This window comes from Narcine bancroftii, chromosome 6, assembly GCF_036971445.1.
Source record: "Narcine bancroftii isolate sNarBan1 chromosome 6, sNarBan1.hap1, whole genome shotgun sequence".
NCBI lineage: Eukaryota > Metazoa > Chordata > Chondrichthyes > Torpediniformes > Narcinidae > Narcine > Narcine bancroftii.
Genome location: NC_091474.1, coordinates 196,214,260 through 196,238,103, shown reverse-complemented (window position 1 = coordinate 196,238,103; position 23,844 = coordinate 196,214,260). Strand labels below are relative to the sequence as shown.

The window sequence follows — 23,844 nt, the reverse complement described above, 5'->3', positions numbered from 1 at the left end:
CTTCATTAGCATGAGTTATATGGTCCTTGTCACGTGTAAAACAAATTGCACGTCTAATTTTTTTTGCAGTCTGTATCTTACACTCATTTTCGGTCAATAATCTACAAGAACCAAAGGTGTAAGTAGATGAAATCCAGTGTTTCTTTATTAGATACTGAATATGGATTAGGAAAACAGTATTGATGCAATTCAATTAAGGTATTTAAAACATCCAGGTACATTTTTGAATGTTCTCAAATCATTAACCATCTGCCCTGTGGAAGTGAGGAAAGAATAATTAGTCACTTACCAGAAATAACACAATGATTTTAAACTTAAGTTTAATTTCTTCAAAACAGAGGTACTAAGCTTTAAAACAAAGACAACAGAAAGACAATGTAAATATAGTAAAACCTGATATTTTGAGGGTTTATATGAATAAAATTAATTCTCAATAATAAGTAAGCACATGGTGGAGTTATCTTCCAATATTTGCCACACAAAAGGAAGGTGAATATTTGTTTTATTTTAGACATTTTCTCAACTATTGATTTGGCAATTGAACCAATCTGGTTAATTATTGTTGATTGCCTATTATTTTTTGTCAATTATCAGTAATCTGACCTAAATACTTCATGAAATGCACATCAAATGCATTTTGATGGCCCTTAACCAAAGATAACTTGATAAAAGATACAACCCTAATTGAAACGAAGATTTTCCACATTTGAAAGAAACCCCTTGCATGCATTTATTCTTCCGGTTACATTTCATATGAGCTCTGGCATTTAATGGTGAATGATTCTTAATGTTCTCTAAATATTATGTTATCTACTGCAAGAAGCCAGAAACAACATCATCTGTAAAAGAAACCCAAAAAAAGATTTACATTCAGTCAGATCACACTTGAAAAATGAGAAATCATTCAATGATTTATAAACAAGAAAAGGCAATTTTACAGCCATATTAGACTGGCTGCAGGATCACAGAAACACATCTGACTAATACACTATTTCATCATGACACATTTGTAAGGTTACAATATTTCCAAAAGTATGTCTTCAATCGTCTCGTTATCATCACTCACCCATCTGAATTAATTGTGGATTCAAGTGCCACTTGAGAGTCAAAATACCTGGTTTTGTATGAGGGAGCATAGGATTGTTCTAGAAAGTTTTGAAGAGATTCAATCTGGCTTTTGAGATGGATTTTAATTATCCAAAGATACTAATATGAAAGTTGGGAAGGGGAGGGCCCCCTGGAATCCTTGTTAATATTTATCTCTCGACCAACAACACTAAAATAGATAATCTGATCAGTTTAATTTAGCCATTTGTGGAACCTTACTGTGCATGAAATGGCAAGCACATTTTCTACATTGTAACTGGCAATGCAATTCAAAAGTAATTTACCAGTTGCAAAACAATTTGGAAACCACTGGTCTTGGAGGATATTATCTGAATTCAAGTGGATTTCTTTTCCTTATTGTTCTTTTTTTGTTGCTCTCAAAAGTGCTACAGCCATCTCTTTTCTGGCAGTCAAAGGGATAATCATACTGCCAAGAGAACTAAATGTAATACACAAAGTGTCCCAAGTCACTTTCCAGGAGTATTTTCAAACAAATATTGAACATGCCAAGCAAGAGATGTTAAAGGGAAGGAACAACAAGTTGGTTCATGAGACAGTGTTTGGAAGGGTGGGGAAGAGTAGAAAGGGAGAGGGGGTGCACAAATGAGTGGGAGAAACTCGACAGGTGACATGTGGTCTAGTGCAGTACATAAAAGTGCCAGAAAGGTAGAGGCACTTAGGGTAGAGAATTCTGATACAGCTGAAGGAATGAGTAACAAAGGAGAAGGAATTACATTTGGCCAGAATTAGAGGAGAACAGGTATCTCATTATTAAGAGATTTCAGAGATAGGGGTGAGGAGAAAGTGAAGATAATATAAAAACAGGGTCAGAATTTTAAAATTGATTAATCAAGAACCAATCAAATATGATGAGCAATATGAAGATTCTTTATGGATTGATTTCTGTCATAATTAATATTCTTAGTTTAATATTATTTTCTTCCGAAACTCTTGCACATTCTAGAACACTGCAAATGCTCAGGAAAATATTTTTGAAATCAAGATCAAATGAGAGACTTTTTAAATCAGACTTTTTGATAGTAGCGAGGTTCTAGCGAATGGAATATAGCCCTAATTGTCTACTTTTTGGTCTTGATATGTAAGTGTCAAGGAGCAGAATGTCAGAAATGTACTGTCCTGTATTTAATATGTATTGAGAAGCTTCTTTTTGCCAGATACTATTTTACAATATCTAAGAATAACATGCCACCTATTTTCTTTCCAGGGTACTTGAGTTTTTAAAAAAATTTGCATGAGTAATTTTTCTACTTCATACTCCCATAAAGCCTTCCCAATTGACACTGTATATCAAAACTTAGGTGCACACTGTAGCTGATTTTCTCAATAGAAGATCACAATATCATCCACTGCACTGCTTGAATGACTAATATGCTTTCTCAGCAGTGGACACATAGAATATTATCCCTATTGTTTGTACAATTTGCTGATAACATTGCAAAACATCATGAGGAATTTAATAACCAATCCTAATCTCACCCAGGGACTGAGAAATTTAAAAGAATATTTCTTTAATCCTCATGAAACAGAACACAGAGCAATAAAACTGATTTTTTCTGACTAGTAATATTGTGCCAAATCCCTGCATTATGTATAAAATGCTGTTACAGATCAAAATATGTGAAGATTAATCAAAAGCCACTTCCTATGAAGCAATGAGGAGAAGGGTATAATGCAGAACACTTAAATATGTAATGGCCAACACCATTTTAGTTTCAAATGGTTAGACATAATGCGATGACAATTATTAATTTGCTATTTTATTAACTTAATATAATGTAACTAATAATCTGATCTATTACAGAGAAAACATTTTTTTTAACCCAGTAACTTGATCTGGAATATCATTATATTAAGGATACAACTAAATTTGGGGGTTGAGGAAACCATATTTTATGTAACAGATGATTTTCACTGCACATCAGGATCATCCTACCTTAGTCACCATCACAATTCTTGTTTCCTTTAGTTCTAGGGAGAAAAGTTATTCTGGAACAAGCTAATAGATATTGGGCAGCCAGTACATCTAGCCTGTTTTGCATTTCTGCAGGCATGGTGCCATGCCGAAATAAAGTTTGAGAGTTGACAATTGGCTTGAACTCGTTGTGTTGCTGCTGAGCAAATTAGTGAGGGATGAGGACAAAATTAAGTTTATTATCTCCTACGATGGCACTTGATAAAAATATAAGTGGATTTTTTTTTCACACTTCCCATCTCCTGCACACAATTCTTCTCCTTTGGCTAGATTGCAGATGATCACGAGAAATTTTATTTTGGCATACAATGAAATAATATGCCTGCACCCTGGGAAAGAGTTAAGCAGTGAGTAATCGATGGTGACGCATTAATTTTGTTTCCTTTGGGCAATTACAATTCTTCCTCTGACACAAAGTGCACACCTTCGTCGAACATTTGCAAATTCAAGTCGACAAAAAACAGATACACTCAACACCAGGTAAATAAAATGGTAATTATTTATCATATCACAGAAGGCAAATATAAATTGAGGAACAAAAATAAGCAGGCCAAGGAGAACCACAGGGACCTAATTGGCAGACAGTGCACCCTAAGGTCATGACTTTCAACCACCAAGATTGTATACTGAAACCTGGGAATGCATTTCAATTGGTAACTAATCATTTCAATTAATATCTGGAAAATTAAGTGAAATGTTTGCCTGCATTTCTAGTGGGAAAGATGAAGGAAATCAGAAACTACTTCTTGGACTTTAAATATTCTCATTCACTGATAACATACTCCATTTCACTGTCATCAAGACATCTAATTGTACTGACTCCACTGTTACACATGCAAAACTGAATTTTTCATATTGTTTTGTGAAACAACATCCATCAGCTTCTTCAACATTTGATTTAGTTTTTGTTCATGGCCTTGCATAAAGTTTCTTTGTTATTCCTATAATTCCTTCTCTGACCACAGAGATAAACAGTTCACAAACTTTCCAATATGACAGTTGACAAGTTGTTGAGGTTAACTAAATGATTACTTATTTTAGGTTAATCCAGAAATAATATCATGGATTATAGATATTTTTGTCTACCTGTTACTGAAGCTGATTTTTATACTTTAAATACACTATACCTTTAAAAATTATTAAATGGAACTTTATTAAATTCCTCTGTGGAAAAAATAATCAAAAATCTCAAAATATGTTACTGATACTTACAGTTGAGCACTATGTTCTTTGTTTCAGTGAACTAAGATTTGCCATATATAGTTGCAGCACTGTGAGGTTGATGTCTACATGGTGTTTGCACATTCTCCCTGTGTCTGCATCAGTTTCCCTTGGGTAATCCAGTGACCTTCCAAATCTCAGATTTTGTTAATTTGTTAAATGGCTGTTATAAATTTGCTCTAGTGTTGGTAGGTGGCAGAGAGTCAGGGATGAGTTGATGGGCACGTGTAACAGGCCACATGACCCATCCAGCGGAATCCCAGTTGTAAGTCACCTCATCTTCCAATCAAGGCTCAGCCCCTCCACAGGTAAGCTCATCCTTTACTATTGGATCATTTGAATGTACATATCTTGCCTCTGGCTCCCTTAATCACCATACCTATTTTGGGCATACCTGAGCTGGCCCCTCCAGCCAGCTGCAGTATAAAGTCCAACACATGGAGCAGCTCACTTTCTTTTCTCTGAGAATTGAACCCGAGCTTCACTCCGGGTGGGGAGTTGAGGGTGTCACTGGAGAAGCAGTTGTAAGGTGTGTGCTGTTAAAGGGTGGGGAGCTATAGTTGGTGCATGCCCATGAATCTGTTATAATTTATTCTTATCTACTGTAGTGCTGTGCCTGCCAATTATCTAGCATTGGTGGGTACTGTTTTATACCATTTTTCTACACTATTGTAGAATGTAGCATGTATTGGTTGTTTAGTTGCATTGTGTGTGTGTGTGTGTGTGTGTGTGTGTGTGTGTGTGTGTGTGTGTGTGTGTGTGTGTGTGTGTGTGTGTGTGTGTGTGTGTGTGTGTGTGTGTGTGTGTGTGTGTGTGTGTGTGTGTGTGTGTGTCCTGTTACGATTTACCCCATGACTTAATAAAGATTCTTTCTTTGTACTTGATCTGCATTCAGACTTGTTATGTCTTGGACCTATCAAACTTGTCCTCTCATCTCAGCACATGAGAAAGATTATGTTACAGGTAAGTAAGAGGCAGGAAAGGATGTTAAGGGATTGCTCTGCTGGGAGTTAGCTTAGACTTGATGGGATGAATAGCCTCCAGCGTTGTAATTTGTAAGTAAGTATCATGAAAAATAAAAGACCAAAGGATACCTTATGAATATGTTAAATACAATCTTAATATGCTACCAGTAATTTCTATGATCACAAATGATAAAGTCTTTCACAATGAGATGCTTAATGTTTTACTGAGCTGACTAATATAAAATAGAATAATATCTTGTGCTGATTTTCCTGGATAGTAATTTGAGGAACCAAATGCATTCCAGCTATTTCATGGAGAACTGAGGGAAAAATGTTGGTAAAATCCAGACAGGCAGTAGCTGATGCATTGAGCTGGATTCAAGCAATTTTATGGGATTCACTTATTTGAATAATAGGTGCACTCTCCTAGTACTAGTTTTGAACCTGCAACCAGCAGGTAGCTTCTTGAACAACACAGAAAATCTGTTCAAATTGAAAATGATTTGCCACTTAAAGAAAAGTGGATGTAAATGGAAACATATAATGTTCCTGTATTTGTAAGGATGAAAATTGAATTTTAAATACTTTTTGCTTTTATGTAGATGTGGTTGTTGTGGTGGGGAGAAGAATTGAAACATTGGTGACTAGAAGGATGATGGGAACAAGGAACAGGATGGCATTGTTACTGAACCTCAATAGATGGCTGCAAAGTAGACATCCTTGTTTAATGAGCTGGATCAGTGTTCCCAGAGGACAAAGTGGAATTTGAGTTTTGGTATATATTTAGACTTGATGATCTGTGCAGTAATTGGGAACCATTCACAATGTTCGTGCATTGGAATGCTGTCACCTGTAGCTGATGTAATTCTTCCTTATGCAAGAGGATTAAAATACTGAAAGACATTTTCAGATAGGAACACTTGCTTTTATGATGTATCTGTGGAAATCTTTCTTTCAGAAGTGGAAAGGACATAGTGGTGGCTTGAGGGAGCAGTTAGTTTAAGAGTCTGGTGGAATTCATATCCTGTGAAGAGCAGTCTATGTCCCCAAGTTCACTGCTAGATTCTCTGGGTGATAGTATGATCCTTGGCTGCCTGCTTTGTGAAGCAGAGCTACAAAAATCAGGCCTACTCAAATGTTCCCTGTCAGCACTGTCTAGGGCAATAAATGCAGAGCCTAAGCCTAAGGTAAGGACCAGTGATAGTTGAAGTCTCACTGCATCTGCTTTCCTTGTCCCATCAAGGGCTTCTTTTCCTTTTCCAAATATTGGAGTGACATTGGGAATTCCCAAAGGATTGTAATTGCTCCTTGATTGCTCCAAAAGAAGTTGCAGCTGGAAGCAAGACAGCAGCAATTAAAGTTCTACAAATGCAAAAAAAAAATCATGCCTAACCAGCAACAGAAATAAGCAGCCCAATGAAAATTCAGGTAAACTAATATAATGAGTATGTTGTAACTTCCACACCTTAATTCAAAAGTGATAGTGTTCAAAAGACCACACATGCAGGCCAAGCTATCTGCACTCCATTTCCCCATTTTGTCTGGGTGAAGTACAATAGATGAAGTTCTCGCGTCCTACTGCATTGAGGGGCTGAGAGGGGAAGCCCCTCATACAGTGGTTGGAGGAATATTGACAAAGGGCCACATTAGTGGCAATGGTGCAAAATGAAGGATTGATGTTACAATATACAGAATGGAATGCAGATATGAACATGATATGAAGGATGCACAATGACTTTGCATGGTTTTCCATTGCATATAATTTTATTATTAATAATGCTTAATTTGGGGAAAAATAGTGTAGAGAAGAATAACATAAATCTGGGTCCGATTGAGCAAAACAGTATATTGTAGAAAGCCCTGCATTTTAACTATTTTTATAATGTGTAACATGGAGAACATTTGTCAAACTGGTTTGACTGTCCAATGGCAAGTTCCTGCACCACTGAGAAGGACTCACAGCATTGGAACCGAAGGAAACTGACTGTAATTTAGGTTGCACTGGACCTTCAAAGCCATTTACATTCAGCTTAGTCAAAACCAGTGGGGAATAAAAAAAAAATAAGAAAAGCAACTGATTGCAGATACTCTGGTACAAATGTGACTGTATAAAACTACATTATCAGCAATCAGGCATTAAGTATAACTCCTTATAATATTATTCAAAAATAAATTCTCTGATTGTGGTACTTAGTACTAATGAGACTAAAACTAAAGTCTGAATACTAAATTATTACTTGAATCTGTTTATCCTTGAGGTTCATTCTTGTGAAGTCTCTGTTCCTATTAACCCTTGAAGGCAGACCTGTAGTGGAACATATATGGTGGAATTGTTTTACATTAGCACAGCCCCTGTTTGTTTAAAGATGAGTAAAACGACTTGATCTAAAAGTGGTTAATAAAATAAATATGTAGATTCACAAATTTGGGGAGAAATTGGACAGCGTCTGAAATGGTCACATGGATGGTATTGCACAACTAATTAACTTTCTGAGCTTGATACAAGTAACACACAAAATCCTTCCTACCCTTTTCATTACAATTATTTTGGCAAGCAGTCAACTCACCCCAGTGGGTGACCAGTTTTGTCAGTGACCAACAGAAAATTAAAATTATTTAGTCATCCCAGATCTGTTGGCAGGAAAGTGCACTGTGTTTGTAGTATTATGGGTTATATTATTATGGTTATGGATAAATGTCTTTAAAAGAAATAGATTATGGGGGTTTAGTGTGTAGGTCACTTCACAAAAGACATCTCATTTAAAATGCAAGAGCTTTGCTGAAGCTAGATGTTGAGGCTCTGAGTGATTTTGCAGAGACAACAAAACTGTTTTGGAAAGTACTTCAAAAGGAGGTGAAAATTGGAACAGAGTCCAGGCTCAAGTATTGATAAGATCTTTTAAAGATCGGGTTTGGAGTTTTGGGACAGGTTTTTGGTTTTTACAAGCAGAGAGAAGAAAAAAACAGATTTCTTCTCTGAGATGGATAGAGAGAAGTCAGTTCTGCAGTAGTTGAGGCTGCAACATGGCAAGCGGTCAGGCATGTTAAAAGACCCCCATTTGAAGATGGCTTGTGAGTTCTGAGTTCAGCCTGTTCAAAACCCTTGTAGCCCTTATAAGAGGAAATGGCTGACTAGAGTGTTTCCCCTGAAATAAGGGAAACAAGAAGATTCTATGGTGATCTGGAAGAAGAGGTTATCATTTGGAAAACCCATGATGGGGCATGTTTCTTCAGCAAGACAATGAAGAGACTGATTGGAAGAAATAAGTTTGTGTGTATCAAACGAGCAACACATTTCTCTCACCTTCCTGAGCGGTAACCATTTAACTTTAAACACCAGAGCCTGGTGAAAATTCATAAATGTTAAATTCTGTGCACAGTATCAGAATTGCCTGATACCAGTGAAGGAATGAGAAGTGAAATTGGACTGTGAAACAAAGAACTTTCCTGAACATATACACATTACATAGACGTGCACTTAGAATTAGAAGGGGGTTAAGTTAGGTTGTTAAGTTAATAGTATTAAGTTAAGGTTTGATCCTGTTATTATGTTTAAAGAAAATTAAAAGGAAATGTTGTTTAAGTAACCATTGTCTTGGTGAATTTCTATTGCTGCTGGGTTTTGGAGTCCTCTGGGCTCATAATAGTAGCAAGTGCAATGAGGTACCTGCTTTGAATGTCCTGGATGGATACTGAGAGCAGAGAATCAGAGATATCCGTTTGTTCAGGAAAGTAGTGCTGAAATAAGAGGTCAGCTGAGATTTGAATGAAAATCAGAGCACGCACAAGGGTGCAAATGGCTTATTCCTACTTCCATTTTTTCTGTTCCAGGATTTCAATCCAATGTTAATGAAATAAAATATTTTCACAGCATTCCCATTTGCTTACTAGGAGATTGTTAGCATGGGAGGTGTGGTCAGAGGAGCAAGGGTGAGAAAATGCAGCACATTTTGTGGGATATTACATACAGCAGCCACTGTGTGCCTTTTGTTGGGGAGTGAATGTTTAGCACGTAGGTAGTTGCAATCGAGCTACTTTCTTTACTCGAGATGGTTTCAAGTTTTCTGACTGTTGCTGGATCAAATAAATTAAAAGATGATGTTGGCCAATGAAATAAGCTCAAATTTTGCAGTGCTGAGCATTAACTTCATGAGCATTAAATTAATGTAATGATATTCCAACTCTACCAATACTACATTTACGAGTGTGATGGCTGGTTCCACAAATAGTGGAAATCCATACATTACTCATCAATTGTCAAATTGGTTTTAATTTGGGATGTAGAGTACCTTTGCTATTTCTTGCACATGTGTTTAATGCTGCAGAAAGTATACAATCTTTTACTCCTTGGCCATCTGAAAGGCATTTGCCCCAGTTTTCGATTGGTTGATTTTCTTAGCCATCTCTAACAGGAAATGAGAGCAGGGACTGAACCTCTTACATATTTAAATGCAAAGCATGTTTTAGACTCAGTTGCTGTAGGTGTGATGCCTGAAGCAAGAACCTAACAGCATTGAAGGAGCACCTTCACCATGCAATCTGCAGTAGTTCATCATTTCCTACACGAAGAAAATGGAGATAGTTTTTCCTGCCTAATGAATTTGTGTAATGTGCTGTTTAGCCCACAGGGCTCCTTTGTTCAGTGGTCCATCCTGATTTGAGTCTACCTATGTAATATTATGCATTATCCATACTAATCTAAGGTTAACAGCAGTTAAAGGATGCATGAGAGCACTTCTATTGAAAATCTAGATTGTGTACAGGTGCTTTTCTGAGTTAAACAGTGAATGATCAACAGCCAAAAAACAGGAAATACGTTCGCAGAATTGTTTTTATAGGAATTTTACAACAGTGCTATATTATCGAAAAGTAATGCATCTGTGACATTTAAAGCGGTATGATCTGAATGTAACATTTCAGTAATGAAGTCTGCTGCTGAAGAAGCAATCAGCCAGTTCGTCTATCACTGAACCCTTCACTAGGAGTTCTTTATATAGTCAGAAACAATTTATTCTGTTGCCATCTACCATACTTTTATCATGTAATATATTCTTCAGATTTTCAGTAATTTTCCACAGGGGCAAGGAAATCTGGTGTTTTGGACTTTGACAACATCAAGTACTGTCAATCTCTTTATTACCTTCTTTCTCAGTCTCACCTCTCATGAGAACAGACAAGCAGAAAACACAGGGCTTGGCAGACTTGTCTTAACCAGTATTGTAAGGGTAACATTTGTGAGCTCAGTTTTGAAAGTATATGCTATTTGCTTTTAGATATCAAAAATGAATTATGTACTGTAAATAATAACATTTCCTTTATCACATTAAACATTAGCATCATGGGGGCTATGTTCCATGTTAGAAGTGTTGTAAAAATGCTAAAAAGCTGCTAAAAATATATTTAAAGTGAAGCATATGTTATGCACTCAAACACATACATATTTTGAAAAAAAAAACTATGTTTCCTTTGTTTTGTGCAATATTTTGTTATTTTCAATAATAGAATATCTCAAAATAGTTACGATTTAAACTTTAAAATATTATGGCACTTGTTAATAATGGTCCTGATATGAAACTAATTATATCCCTAAGGTTCCTTTTGTTCTCGTCTGTTATAGACAGAGTCATGGATACCAATCTTAATTTGGGGATTTGCCTCTTCAACTGCAGATTTTAGTGGTGCTTGTGAGAATAGATGAATATCCTTGCTTTGGTAGTGTTTGGACAGTGACTGTATAATAAGGGAAACACACGAGATTGGCATTACATTGGGAAGACTGAAATTCCAACAGGGAGTATCTCTCCAAATGGCTGGTTCTCCCCTTTACAAAAAATAAATTCTGAGTGATACTAATGATAACCTTGTCAAGAAATTAGGGATGCATTAAAAACTAAGTGGATGATCATTGAATTGTGTGGAATACGGTTGAGCATTTTATTTTAATACAAAACATACAAGGTTCTCACTTGCTCATGGTTCAGTCAGAGCAGCTCTGGAAGGATTCATTACCTCTGTATTTGCATGATGTTCTGAATTACTAACACTGAAGGTAAGGAGAGAGATACAAATACTGGATATTTGTGCAAAATTTCTGTCATGTTTCAGTGAATATGTTGCCAAAACATTGTAGAACACTGGAATCCTATGCTACCTCCCTTAATAAAGTTTGGAATTGACTAAAAGCTGATAGGTAAGTTGGGAAGAAGGCAAGTATTTATTTGGACGAATGCAAGTGATATCATTTGAATTCAGCATGTGTTGTGATATACAACAAACTGTAGGATGCAACAGCTGGTAATGACTATGTACCAGAAGTACTTGTTAAAACAAAATGAAGGTGTAACATATGGTTCAAGTTCTCAGCCAGATTGATTTAAAAAAATTAAAATGGCTTCACCTAAAGAGACTCAAATAGAAGCAACATGAGAGAGATTAGCACAATGAGTGATATGGGACTATGTTCAACATTGCTGAATGATAAATGTCATTGGCAATTTTAGGCTGTGCATTTGCTTCACTGGAACTGGCTGTTCTACTGACTTTATCCTGCACATGTTGAAAAAGAATTGCTCCATTGCATTATATTTTCTGCCAGACAATATTCATTTTTCTCTTGTCTAGATTAATGCCAATAAGAATTATACTTTATCCATCAAATTAATTTGTAATTATAGTTTTTTTTAATGAATTAATTAAACATTTAGTATTTGTATTAATTCAATTGTTTTACCAAGAAATATATTTCTCAGGTGAACTACCCCCATAATGAAGAAATATGTCAATGGCATTAAACCTTTTATTTCTGCCCTGTGGGGGTAGGGAGAGGGGGTGGTTGCTGAACACATATTTGTTATGGGAGGAAGTGGAAGGTTCTCAGCTATCTTCCAAAAGCAAGTTACCAATGAGAGTGGAAGAGCTCTTGGTTCAAAGTTATATTTGGTTTATGATTTGAAAAATCTAGGCTGAAAAGTGATGAATTACCACTGGCAAAAGTAAAAATAAATTTGACAAAATGCTGGTAAACACACACACACTCACACACACACACACACACACACACACACACACACACACACACACACACACACACACACACACACACACACACACACACACACACACACACCTGTAAAACTGATCAGAATGCAGATGTGGATAGGTCTATTTGTGCCTAAATTTTAATCTTAAAGCAAGACAGATCTGTAAATCTGAACAGAAATAGAAAATTATGTAGATCCTCAGCAGATGAGGCAGCTTCTGTGAAAAGAGAGAATTGAACAACATTTTAGGTTGATGATCAGTGTGTTACACACTATCAATGACTTAAAAGACTGAGTGAGGAACGATAGGCTTTAATAGACATTAGATTTCAGCTGGACCAACTCCATGTGCTCGAATGAATGGAAAGGGGCAGGGATGTCAATCTTTAAGGCCAGGTCACAGGGGGAGGGGTTACAGGGGATCGAGCCATCTGTGGACAGGCCAGCCACTACTTGTACACAGAGCAGCAACAGTATATACATATATACTTATTCACCCTCTCTTTTAAAAAACAAAACCCAGTCCTAAAGGTTCAGCTGGTCAGGTGGCTCCCTCTGCCTCTGTGACCTGTGCAGCTCTGCCAGTGGTGTACTGGTTGGCTCTGTTGGTGGTGGGGTATCTTTAGGGGGGAGGGGCAAGGCTGTCGCCATAGGGGTTGGCGTTTGGTTGCCAGGGGGCAGTCGCGGTGGTTGGCTCGGTTAGGTGAGGGTCCTGGGCATGTGATGTGGGTGCTTAGGAGGCATCGCTAGCCTGCACCAAATCCCTGTAGGGGCGCGCGCGCGCGCGCGTGTGTGTGTGTGTGTGTGTGTGTGTGTGTGTGTGTGTGTGTGTGTGTGTGTGTGTGTGTGTGTGTGTGTGTGTGTGTGTGTGTTTTTGTGTGTGTGTGTGTGTGTGTGTGTGTGTGTATTGTGGGTTGGCATGCAGGAGCTGCACCCCTTCCATCAATGGTTTGGTCTTATGGCCCCTCGTGTGTTTTATCAGCAAGACAGGTTCCAGAGATGAGAGCCAGGCCAGCAGAGTGGTTCCAGTTGCCGACCTCCTGGGGAAGGAAAACGTACATTCATGCAGGGTCATATTTGTAGCAGTGCATAGGATGGATTGGATGGCATGGAGTGCTTCCGGCAGGACTTCCTGTCAGTGAGACACCGTCAGGCCTTTTGACTTAAGGGCCAGGAGGATTGCCTTCCAAAAGTTGGTATTTTCTTGCTCCACCTGGCCATTTCCCCTGGCGTTATAGCTTGTAGTCCTACCAGGGGCTATGCCTCTAGCCAGCAGGTACTGCAGCAGCTCGTTGCTCATGAATGAGAACCCCCAATCACTATGGATATAGTCCAGGCACCCGAAGAGGGTGAATATGCTGTGGAGTGCCCTGATAACTGTGGCAGAGGTCATGTGAGGAGAAGAGATGGCAAATGGGAAATAAACGTTCCTATTGGTCAAGGGCAGGGGTCCCTTGAAATCGACACTCAGCCGTGCGTGGCCTCAATGAGGTGTGCCTTGTCGGGCTTGAAGAACTGCGGTTTACATACTGCGCAGACCTGACAGTGTCTGGCCAGAGACCTGACGTACTTAATGGAGTACAGAAGGTTCCGGGCCTTTATGAAGTGGAACAACCTCGTGACTCTAGGATGGCAGAGGTCATTGTGTAGGGACTGGACGTGGTCGAGATGCACACTGGTATACATCCCCCGGGATAGGGCATCTGGTGGATTGTTGAGTTTGCCTGGCTGGTACAGGATATTGTAGTTAAATTCTCCATCTCAGGATTTGTTAAACAAGAAGGCGACGGCCCATTGGTCCATCAGCAGGGTAAATCTTTTCCTGACCAGGTAATGAGGCCAGTGGTGTTTGGCCTCAATGATCGCCTGTGCCTCCTTCTCGACTGAGGAGTGCCGTGAAGGGTGCGGGGAACAAAATGCTACTGGCCTGCTGCCTGCTTGAGAGTGGCGGCCAGTGGGAAGTTGGAGGCATTGCTCTCTACCTGGAATGGGATGGATTTGTCCACAGCATTCATCATGGCTTTAGCGCTGTCTCCTTTGATTTGGTTGAATGCTTCCCAGCTTCTGCCGATAAGGGGAAGCTTGTGGACTTTAGTAAGGGGTAAGCCTTATCAGCATAAGGTGATAGTGCTTGTGGACTTTAGTAAGGGGTAAGCCTTATCAGCATAAGGTGATAGTGCCCATTGGGCATAGTAAGAAAAGAACCCCAGGCACTGTTTCAGTACCTTGAGGTTGTGTGGTATTGGGAGCTCCATAAGGGGACACAAACGGTCGGGGGCAATTACCCTATGCACCACGACGCATCCAAGGAGGGCCAAGCGAGTTATGTCAGATTAAGGGACTTGGCTGTGTTGAGAAATTTTGGCAGGTTTGCGTCATGGTCCTGCTGGTCATGGCCACAGATGGCGACATTGTCAAGGTAGGGGAAGGTCGCTGTCAGTTTATGCCTGACTACCATCTGATCCATCTCCCTTTGGAACACTCAGACTCCATTGGTGACTCCAAAGGGCACCCTGAGGAAGTGATAAAGACTGCCATCCGCTTTGAAGGTAGTGTATTTGCAGTCCCCCGGGCGAAGGGGGAGTTGGTGGTATGCTGACTTCAGGTCAGTCATGGACTGGGAAATTTTATTAACCATATCGGCTATGCGGGGGAGGAGATAAGCATCTAGCTGAGTGAAGTGGTTGACTGTCTGGCTACCCTTGACCACTATGACTTGTGCTCACCACAGACTCGAACTGGGAGCTATGATCCTCTCCGCCAGGAGTCGTTGCACCTCGGACTTTATAAATGCCCGGTTTCTCGGCACTATAGTGCCTGCTTTTCGTCGCGATGAGCTTGCAGTCTGGGGTCAGGTTCTCAAATAATGATGGAGGGCACATGCGGAGGGTGGAGAGCCTGCAGATGGGGGTGGCTGCAGTGGGGAGGGGGCAGTGAGTCGGGAGTTGTGTACCGTTATGGGTGGTTATGGTCCACCTAATGTCATTGTCACACTCCTAAACTGACTCTGGAAGTCAAGGCCCAGGAGTATTGGTGCACAAAGCTGTGGCATTGCAAGCTAATGAAAGTTATCACCCCCCCAACCGTTAATGACGTTACACATTACCCCTGGATCTCTGTGGACTGGTCCTTTGCAGCCATAGAGATGGTGCCGCTCTTGGGTTTGACAGAGAAAGAGAGAGTTTCTGGGCAGTGTCCAGGTGAATAAGGCTCTCTGTCCTTTCACTGTCAAAAAGTCAGTTCGTTTTTTTCCCATTTCCCATCATCGACTGGGTGATCGGATGAGGGCTGCCCTGGTTCAGAGCCATGGAGGTCAGGATCGGATCGTCGTCATCATTGCTGGCAGAGGTGACATCATCCAGACTGCAGAAGGCAGATGTGACGTCATCCAGGAGGGCAGAGGAGACGCTAGATAAGATGGTGACTCCTGAGTCATGCATGCAGTCGAGCTGTTTGGGACCGGATGTGATGTCAGCGCCACGCTGCTCACTTGGAAGGGTTTGGACTTACAGACACACTGGTAATGTCCCTTCCTCCCGCATCCCAAACAGATCGTCTCCTTAGACAGAGTCATTGGGGTGCTTCTGCTGGCTGCAGAAGTGGCACCTCGCGTGTCCGATAGTGGCAGCGGTGGGTTTGTGGCTTGCTATGGCGGAGGCCTTCTGTAATGTTAGATCCCAACATGATGGCACCCATGATCCACATGTGGAGGCCCCGTTCTTACTAGCGATCTTGTCAGCGTTGCGTTGGGCTGAATCAAGGGTCCTGGAAAGCTGGAAGGCTCTCCTCAGGGGCAGCTTGTCCTCTTCGAGCAGTTGCTGATGGAACTAGTCAAACCTCACTCCAGCCACGCAGGCATCTTGGACCATCTCCTCCACACACTGGACTATGGGCACAGGGGCTGTAGCAGTGCCCCAGCAGTCTCTCCCCAGGTCGTATAGCACTTGGAGGAACTTGTCCATGGACTCACCAGGTTGCTGTCTCCTCGAGGCTAGCTGATACTGTGAGTACACTTCGTTCACCTGGGGTCAGTAGAGATTGCAGAATTCAGCCATGGTCTCTGGGTAGGTCGTGCAGTTCCGGATCACCAGGTACACTCGGTGGCTCACTCTAGCTTGCATGACCTTGAGTTTCTTCTCATCTGAGTCCACCAGGCCTGCTGCAACTTCTAGGAAGTTTGTGAAACAGGCGATCCACTGATCATATCATTCAGCAGCTCTGGGCGTCTGTGGATCGATTTCTAATTTGTCGTGTCTCAGCTGCTTATCCATCCCGTGTAGAAAATTAATGTGTATTAAATTGATCCGCACTATCAATGACTCCAAAGACTGAGTGAGGAACGATAGGCTTTAATACACATTAGATTTCAGCTGGACCAACTCCATGTGCTCGAATAAATTGAAGGGGGCAGGGAGGTTGACCTTTATGGCCAGGTCATGAGGGAGGGGTTACAGGGGGGTTAAGTCATCAGTGGATGGGCCAGCCACTACTTATACACAGCAGCAACAGTATGTACATGTCACCACATAATGCTGATAAAATACCATTAACCTGAAACATCGAGTCATAGGGACATAGGAACATAGGAAGCAGGAACAGGAGTCGGCCAAAAATGGCCCATCAAGCCTGTTCCGGCATTCAATAACATCATGGCTGATCTAATTTATGACCTAACTCCACCTACCTGCCTTCTCCCCATATCCCCTAATTCCTCTATCATGTAAAAATTTATCTAACCGAATTTTAAATATGTTTAATGAAGCAGCCTCAACCACTTCCCTGGTTAGAGAATTCCAAACATTCATTGCTCTCTGGGAAAAACTATTTTTCCTCATCTCTGTCCTAAATCTACTCCCCTGAATCTTGAGACTGTGTCCTCTCACTTTAGTTTCCCCGGCCAGCTCAAAAAACCTTCCTACATCTATCCTATCCATACCCTTCATAATCCTGTATAAGATCTCCTCTCATTCTTCTGAACTGGAGCGAATACAATCCTAGGCGATTTAATCTTTCATCATAAGTCAACCCCTTCATCCCAGGGATCAACCTAGTAAACCTCCTCTGGACCGTCTCCAAAGCCAGTATATCCTTCCTCAAATATGGAGACCAGAACTGGTCTCTCTTCAAAGAAGCAGTCAAATCCTTTCAGTATGTTCTGCTTTATTTACAATTTTTGATTGTGTCCCTAATTCATAATACTTTAATTGACTCTGAGCATTTAGCACTACTCTCAGACTTCTTGCTGCATTGAAATGGTATTGGTGTTGTCAAATAGGCCTGAACTCCTGCTGCAAAGAAAGCATGAGCCTTGTTTGAGAAATCAGGCTGATTATAATCTACTTAAAGGAATATATCAGTGCCTCTGATTGTGGCAACTTCATTAAAGTTTTTCTATCCAAAGAGTCACCTCAGCTGCAACAAAAGACTAGGCTTGTGATCATTAGTCAGGTAAGGTGATTTTTTTTAAAATTCTATATTTTTTGAAAATAATATTGATTTAGAAATCTGAAATAAAACAGCAAATATCAGAAAAACTCAGTTCATTTAGTGGAATCTATGGAAAGGAGAATCTGTCAATATCGACTATTGTTTGTTTGGAGGTTGTGGTTAAGGGCAAATATGCTTCTTCTTCAGAGTCCATCAATATCACAATGATCTCCAGGTCATTACCGGGGAAGCTGATGGTTGCCACCTTGCTCATTAAATGCTCCTCTATTCCTTTCACTTCAGGCTCTCCCACAAGCTCAAACCATTGCTGAATTTGCGCAGTGCAGCTCTTAAGAGCTTAAGCATGGTGTGGTGCAGATTTGTTCAAGGTTTGAGCATAATTCCCCAAAGTTAGATACAATCAACATGGCAACAGTACAAAGGTCTTGCACAATAAAACCCTAGTAACACCAGGACAAACTGACATGCCCACATGCATCAAAGCACATATGAATTTGTAGTCGACTGCTTCTTGCACATCAAGGGGTAGGATTTGTGTGGGCCTCCCTGGCTTGTCACAAAGCAATCTTGGCAAGGTCTGAGAGCACAATATAATGATTAATTAGGATGAAATGGACCTAAAATGGTCATGCAAAACTGACTCACAACAAATCAGTTGTGCTTCCCAGTTTAAAAATGCTCATCTGTGATTATTCATACTGACCTGTAACATTTGGTGTTAACATCTCAACATAAAAAAGAAGAGAGAATGGAATAATAAACTTCCTCCAACATATATCAGGTTGTTTCTGCTTTGGTTTTGTAAGATCTCAAAATTAGAATGTTAATTCACTAAATGTAAGTTGATCAGATGCATGCCTCTCGCATTATGCATGCACATATGACTCCAACTGTTTATGTACACACTAAAGGCATCATACAACATGGGACTAGTCTCACTTTCCATGGTGGGTTTCAAATCAGAACAGGAAACACTGATGAAACACCTGAAAAAGCAAAGGCAGGAATCTGGAGCAAAACACTAGCTGCTGGAAGAATTCAGTGGGCCAAGCAGCATCAGTGGGACAAAAAGAAAGGTTGATATATTGGGCTGGAAGCCTTCATCAAGACTGAGAGTGCAGAGGGCAGATAGCTAATGTATGAGGACAAGGTCAAAGGGGGTTGTATAGGGGCCACAGGGATTTTTTTGAACCAGGAAGAGGTGAAAGATGATTGACAGAGGCAGTAGATTTGCAAATGTCGGACAATGGGAGAGAAAGGGAAGAAAACAAAGGGGTCAGGTGGAGGAAGACGAGCATGCAGGGTGGAGTGGGTGATCAGTAGTGACAAAGGTTGCCAGAGCTGTAATCTGATGAGAACTGAAGGAGTCAATAGTGGTATAACAAGAGCACAGATGGAAGGTGGAAAATGGGGAGGGGGGGTGTGCAGAGGAGAGCAATCAAGATAGGCGAATGGGGTTGGAAGGGGATAGAATCAATGAGCTAAGGGAATGAGAATGGATGGGGAGAGGGGGGTGGGTGGCCAGGCAAAGGGACAAAAATGGGTATGGGAAAAGGGGGAAAGAACCAAAGTAGTTCAGAAGAAGAAAGTGTTTACTGTCACCTGAAATTGAAAAATTCAATGTTTGTACCATTGGGCTGTAGAATATGAGATATTGGACCTTTAGTTTAGATTGAGCATTACTTTGGACATGAAAACAGCCTACGATGGACAGGTCAGTGTTGGATGGGATCTTGGGATGGCATTTGTGGACAGGGAGTAGATGCTCTGAGAAATGGTTCTCAAGTCTGTGTTTGGTCTCACTGATGTACAGGAGGCTAATTCAGGGCAATGAATGCAATAGATGAGGTTGGTGGAAGGTGCACATGAATTTTTGCATCATCTGGAATGATCTACCGGAAGAGGTAGTTGTGGCAGGGCCAATTCTGTCATTTAAGAGGAGGTGAGATGAGTATATGGATGTGAAGGGGTTGGAGGGTTATGGGCAGGGAGTGGGTAGGTGGAACTAGTGGAGTTTCACATAAATCGGTGCGGACTAGAAGGGCTGATATGGCCTGTTTCCATACTGTGAATTGTTATATGGTTATATTGGCTATTTTTTGTTCCTGGATGGTGGTAAGAGCAAGTGTTGCAAATCCTGCAGTTGCAGTGGAAAGTACCAGGAATCATGGAGACGTAGGGAGGCATAAGTAGACAAGGGAGTGAAAAGCTGATGATGTTTGTGATTTTAGCAGGAGGTTTGAAAGCAGTATTGCTATTCAGAAAAGCAATGATAACCAAGTTACAGGATGCAGGTGAAACCAGAGAATGCTGTGCTGAGGGCAGATTATTTCTTCACCATAAATTTCAATAACTCCAGCTTCTCCACTGGTCAAAAGCACAAATGGTGGCAAGGACATGACACAAGGAATATGAACTTATCCAGGGCTCCTGACTGGACTTTTACTTGTGCCTCACAGGTGTGTTTTAATATAAGGGAATCACTTGCTTTAAACAAGATTTCATGCATTGTGGGTACCCTAATGGTTTGCTATGTGTAGTGCTAACATTGAATCACATCACGCTGAAAAATAATTTATTAAATAGGCAGGAAAAGCCATTTAAAATTGTGTTGGGGTGTTTTATATCCAGAATGAAGTAGCGGAACACCAAGTGGATGTTGTACTTTTGTGATGACTTTGCTGTATTGATCACTAGGAAGGATGTCAGACCTTTAAGAAGCTCTTTCCATGGCAACCACTGAACAAAAGGCTGCCACAGGGATCAGGGCAAACATGTGGGAGGAGCAGCATAGTGATCTGTGTGCGTGGGAACTCCCCACGTTACCATCTGCCCTAGTGGATTGTGGCTTCATATCCCTAATCATAGAGTGGGAAGGGTGGGAATACCAGTGAAGCCCAGAATGCAGGAAGACACTCTGATGTGCTTCGTAGAGGAAAAAAAGGCTGCAATCTGTAATGGAACAAAAGTGGTGAGATTTCAGTCCAGAACATTGGAAACTAAAACTGGCAGATGCTCTATGCAGCGTTAGAAAGGTCTTTTCATCAACGATATCAGCGCAACATGGTCCTTGTACAGTATTTCTGCAACTGTTCAGTGAGTGAAAGATAAGGCCACAGTAGAAGTCTGAAAATCTGGTTTGCCCCAGGATTGGATCAGTCCAGATTCTCAGGCAGTACTTTTAAAATTCAATTTAAGAAGGAATAAAGAAGAGATGAACAGGTAAGTTTTGATAGGTTATTAATTCGCAAATAATATAGCTTGCTTCATGTATCAAAATGAGCAGTTTTAAATGCTGCACAAACCCTTGATAAATTTAAAAAAAGCTTGAGAGTTTTTGAAAAGTCTGGATTCTTGAATGCATCATATTTATGGCATCTGGATTTTTGGGGGGGCTTTCTATTGCACTATTTATTGACCATAGCTGTGCATTAAACACTATAGTTCCAAACAAACAAATCCCCAAGCTATCTGACCTTGGTCTCACCACCACGTTTTGAAATTGGATCCATGAATTTCTATCCTGCAGGCCACTTTAGGTGAGGATGGTGACAGCGCTTCCTCCATGATCATTCTCCACACCATGTACCACAAGGAAGTGGGCTCAGTCTTCGGCTATACTCCTTGTTCACCCCTGACTGTGTAGCCAAGCACAGCTCCATCCCCGATTATAAATATGTAGTTGACACCACTGTTGTAGGCAGGATCTCTAATTAGATAGACATGTGGCTTGAAACAAGAATAACACTCTCTTCCTATTTGTCAGCAAGTTCAAGTGGCTGGTTATAGACTCCTGGATTAAGGGCAGAGCTCACTCCCTGGTACACATCAATGATGTCGAGATGCAAATAGAACCATAGAACATTACAGCACAGAAACAGGCCCCTTCGGCACTTCTAGTCTATGCCAAACCATTTTTTTTTGCCTAGTTCCACTGAGCTGCACATGTTCTATAGCCCTCCATACCTCTCCCATCCGTGTACCTTAAATGTTAAAACTGAGCCCGCGTTCACCACTTCAGTTGGAAGCTAATTCCACACCCCACCACTCTCTGTGTGAAGATGTTCACCCTAAACCTTTCCCCTTTCACTCTTAACCCATGTCCTCTGGTTTGCATCTCACCTACCCTCAGTGGAAAAAAGCCCATCTACATTTACTCCGTTTATCACCCTCCTAATTTTAAATACCTCTATCAAATCTCCCCTCATTCTTCTACACTTCAGGGAATAAAGTCCTAACCTTTCCCTGTAACTCAGTTCCTGAAATCCAGGCAACATCCCAGAAAATCTTCTCTGCACCTCTTTCTATCTTATTGATATCTTTCCTGTCATTAGGTGACTAAAACTGCTCACAACTCTCCAAATTTGTCTTCTCCAATGTCTTAATCAACTTTACCATAACATCCCAGCTCCTATAATCAATACTTTGATTTATGAAGGCCAATATGCCAAAAGCTCTCTTTACAACCCTATCCACCTGTGATGCCACTTTCAGGGAATTATATATCAACATTCCCAGGTCCCTCAGTTCTACTGCACTCCTCAGTATCCTACCATTCACTGTGTATGTCCTTTCTTGGTTTGTCATTCCAAAATTTAACACCTCACACTTGTCTGCATAAAGTGCCAACTGCCATTTTTCAGCCCATTTTTCCAGTTGGTTCAGTTCCCTTTATAAGCTTTGAAAACTTCCTTCATTGTTCTCAACACCTCCAATCTTAATGTCATCTGCAAATTTGCTTATCTAATTTATCACATTATTATCCAGATCATTGATATAGACAACAAACAACAATGGTCCTAGCACTGATCCCTGAGGCACACCACTACTCAAGACTTACAGTCAGAGAAGCAATTATCCACCTCTACTCTCTGGTTTCTCCAGTCAAGCCATTATCGAGTCCAGTCCACTACTTCACCATGAATACCTAGTATCTGAACTTTCCTGACTAACCTCCCATGTGGGACCTTGTAAAGGCTGTACTAAAGTCCATGTAGACATCCACAGCCTTTCCTTTGTCAACTTTCCTGGTAACCTCCTCAAAAAAACTCTATAAGATTGGTTAAACACAACCTACCACACACAAAGCCATGTTGACTATCCCTAATCAGTACATGGTTATCCAAATAATTGTATATTGTTACAAGGACCCTAAAACCCAGCAGCAATAGATATTCACCATGGCAAATGGTTACTTAAACAAAAGTTGTTTTTAATTATCTTTAAACATGAAAACAGAATCAAACTTTAACTTATCTTTATTAACTTAACTAAACCCAACTTAACCCCCTTCTAATTCTAGGCGTATGTGTATGTGATGTGTGTGTAAATGTAAGAAAAGTTCTTTGGCTCACAGTTCAATCTCAATTTCTCATTCTTCCAAATTCACTGGTTGCATGCAATTCTTATACTGTGCATGGAATTTAACATGTATAAAGTTTACAAGGCTTTGGTGCTCGAAAGGTAAATCTTTAGTGCTCAGGAAGGTTCTCATAGGGTTTGCAGAGAGAGATTTATTTCAGGATTTCCACAACTGAGGTACCACCATTAGTCACCTCAATGTCTCGCTGATGAAACTTGCCTCATCAGGGTTCTCCAGATGGTAACCTCTTTCTTTCAGGCTACAATAAAGTGACTTTCTGTTCCTTTTATTCCAAGAGAAACATCATATAGATAGCACTTTCAGCTATCTGCTGCTCTAGAGCTTTCTGTTTCCAACAAGCTTCCTGGCTTGCACTGTTCAGCTGCTTTTCAGTGTCACACACACACTAGCTGAGTTAGCTTGTTTCACCTCTCTCTCTCCAACTGAGACTGCTAGAAAGCCCATGTGACTCTCTCACTTTCCACAAAACCCCTACCTTCTTCAGCAAAGAACAGGAGTTCTCCTTCTGCTCCCCATCAGGAGTGACCTCTCTGTGAGCACACTGTAGATATTTGCAAACAGCCAGAGTGTCTCCAGTACAAAACAATGGTATATTCATTTTATGACGTCATTTCAATTAACACCTACTTGTGAAATGTGCGTAGCATTCTCCATAGTTTCTGTAAAGTCCACTGAATATGAATTCTT

The 23,844-nt window shown here is 40.5% G+C and overlaps 1 protein-coding gene across 5 annotated transcripts in view; it reads right to left on the bottom strand.

The window, feature by feature from the left end:
• LOC138736914 (PC3-like endoprotease variant B) overlaps positions 1-23,844 on the bottom strand; it is a 1,109,211-nt gene that overhangs the window by 27,745 nt on the left and 1,057,622 nt on the right. The window contains exon 16 of one of the 5 annotated variants that reach the window (XM_069887115.1): positions 120-254. The exons of 3 other annotated variants lie outside the window; for them this stretch is intronic. In XM_069887115.1, coding sequence (XP_069743216.1) covers positions 242-254 — 13 coding nt within the window. In that variant the 3' untranslated portion in view covers positions 120-241. Of the gene's footprint in view, positions 1-119; positions 255-7,522; positions 7,592-23,844 lie in introns of those variants that run through there. One more of the 5 variants, XM_069887114.1, reaches the window with a different exon arrangement.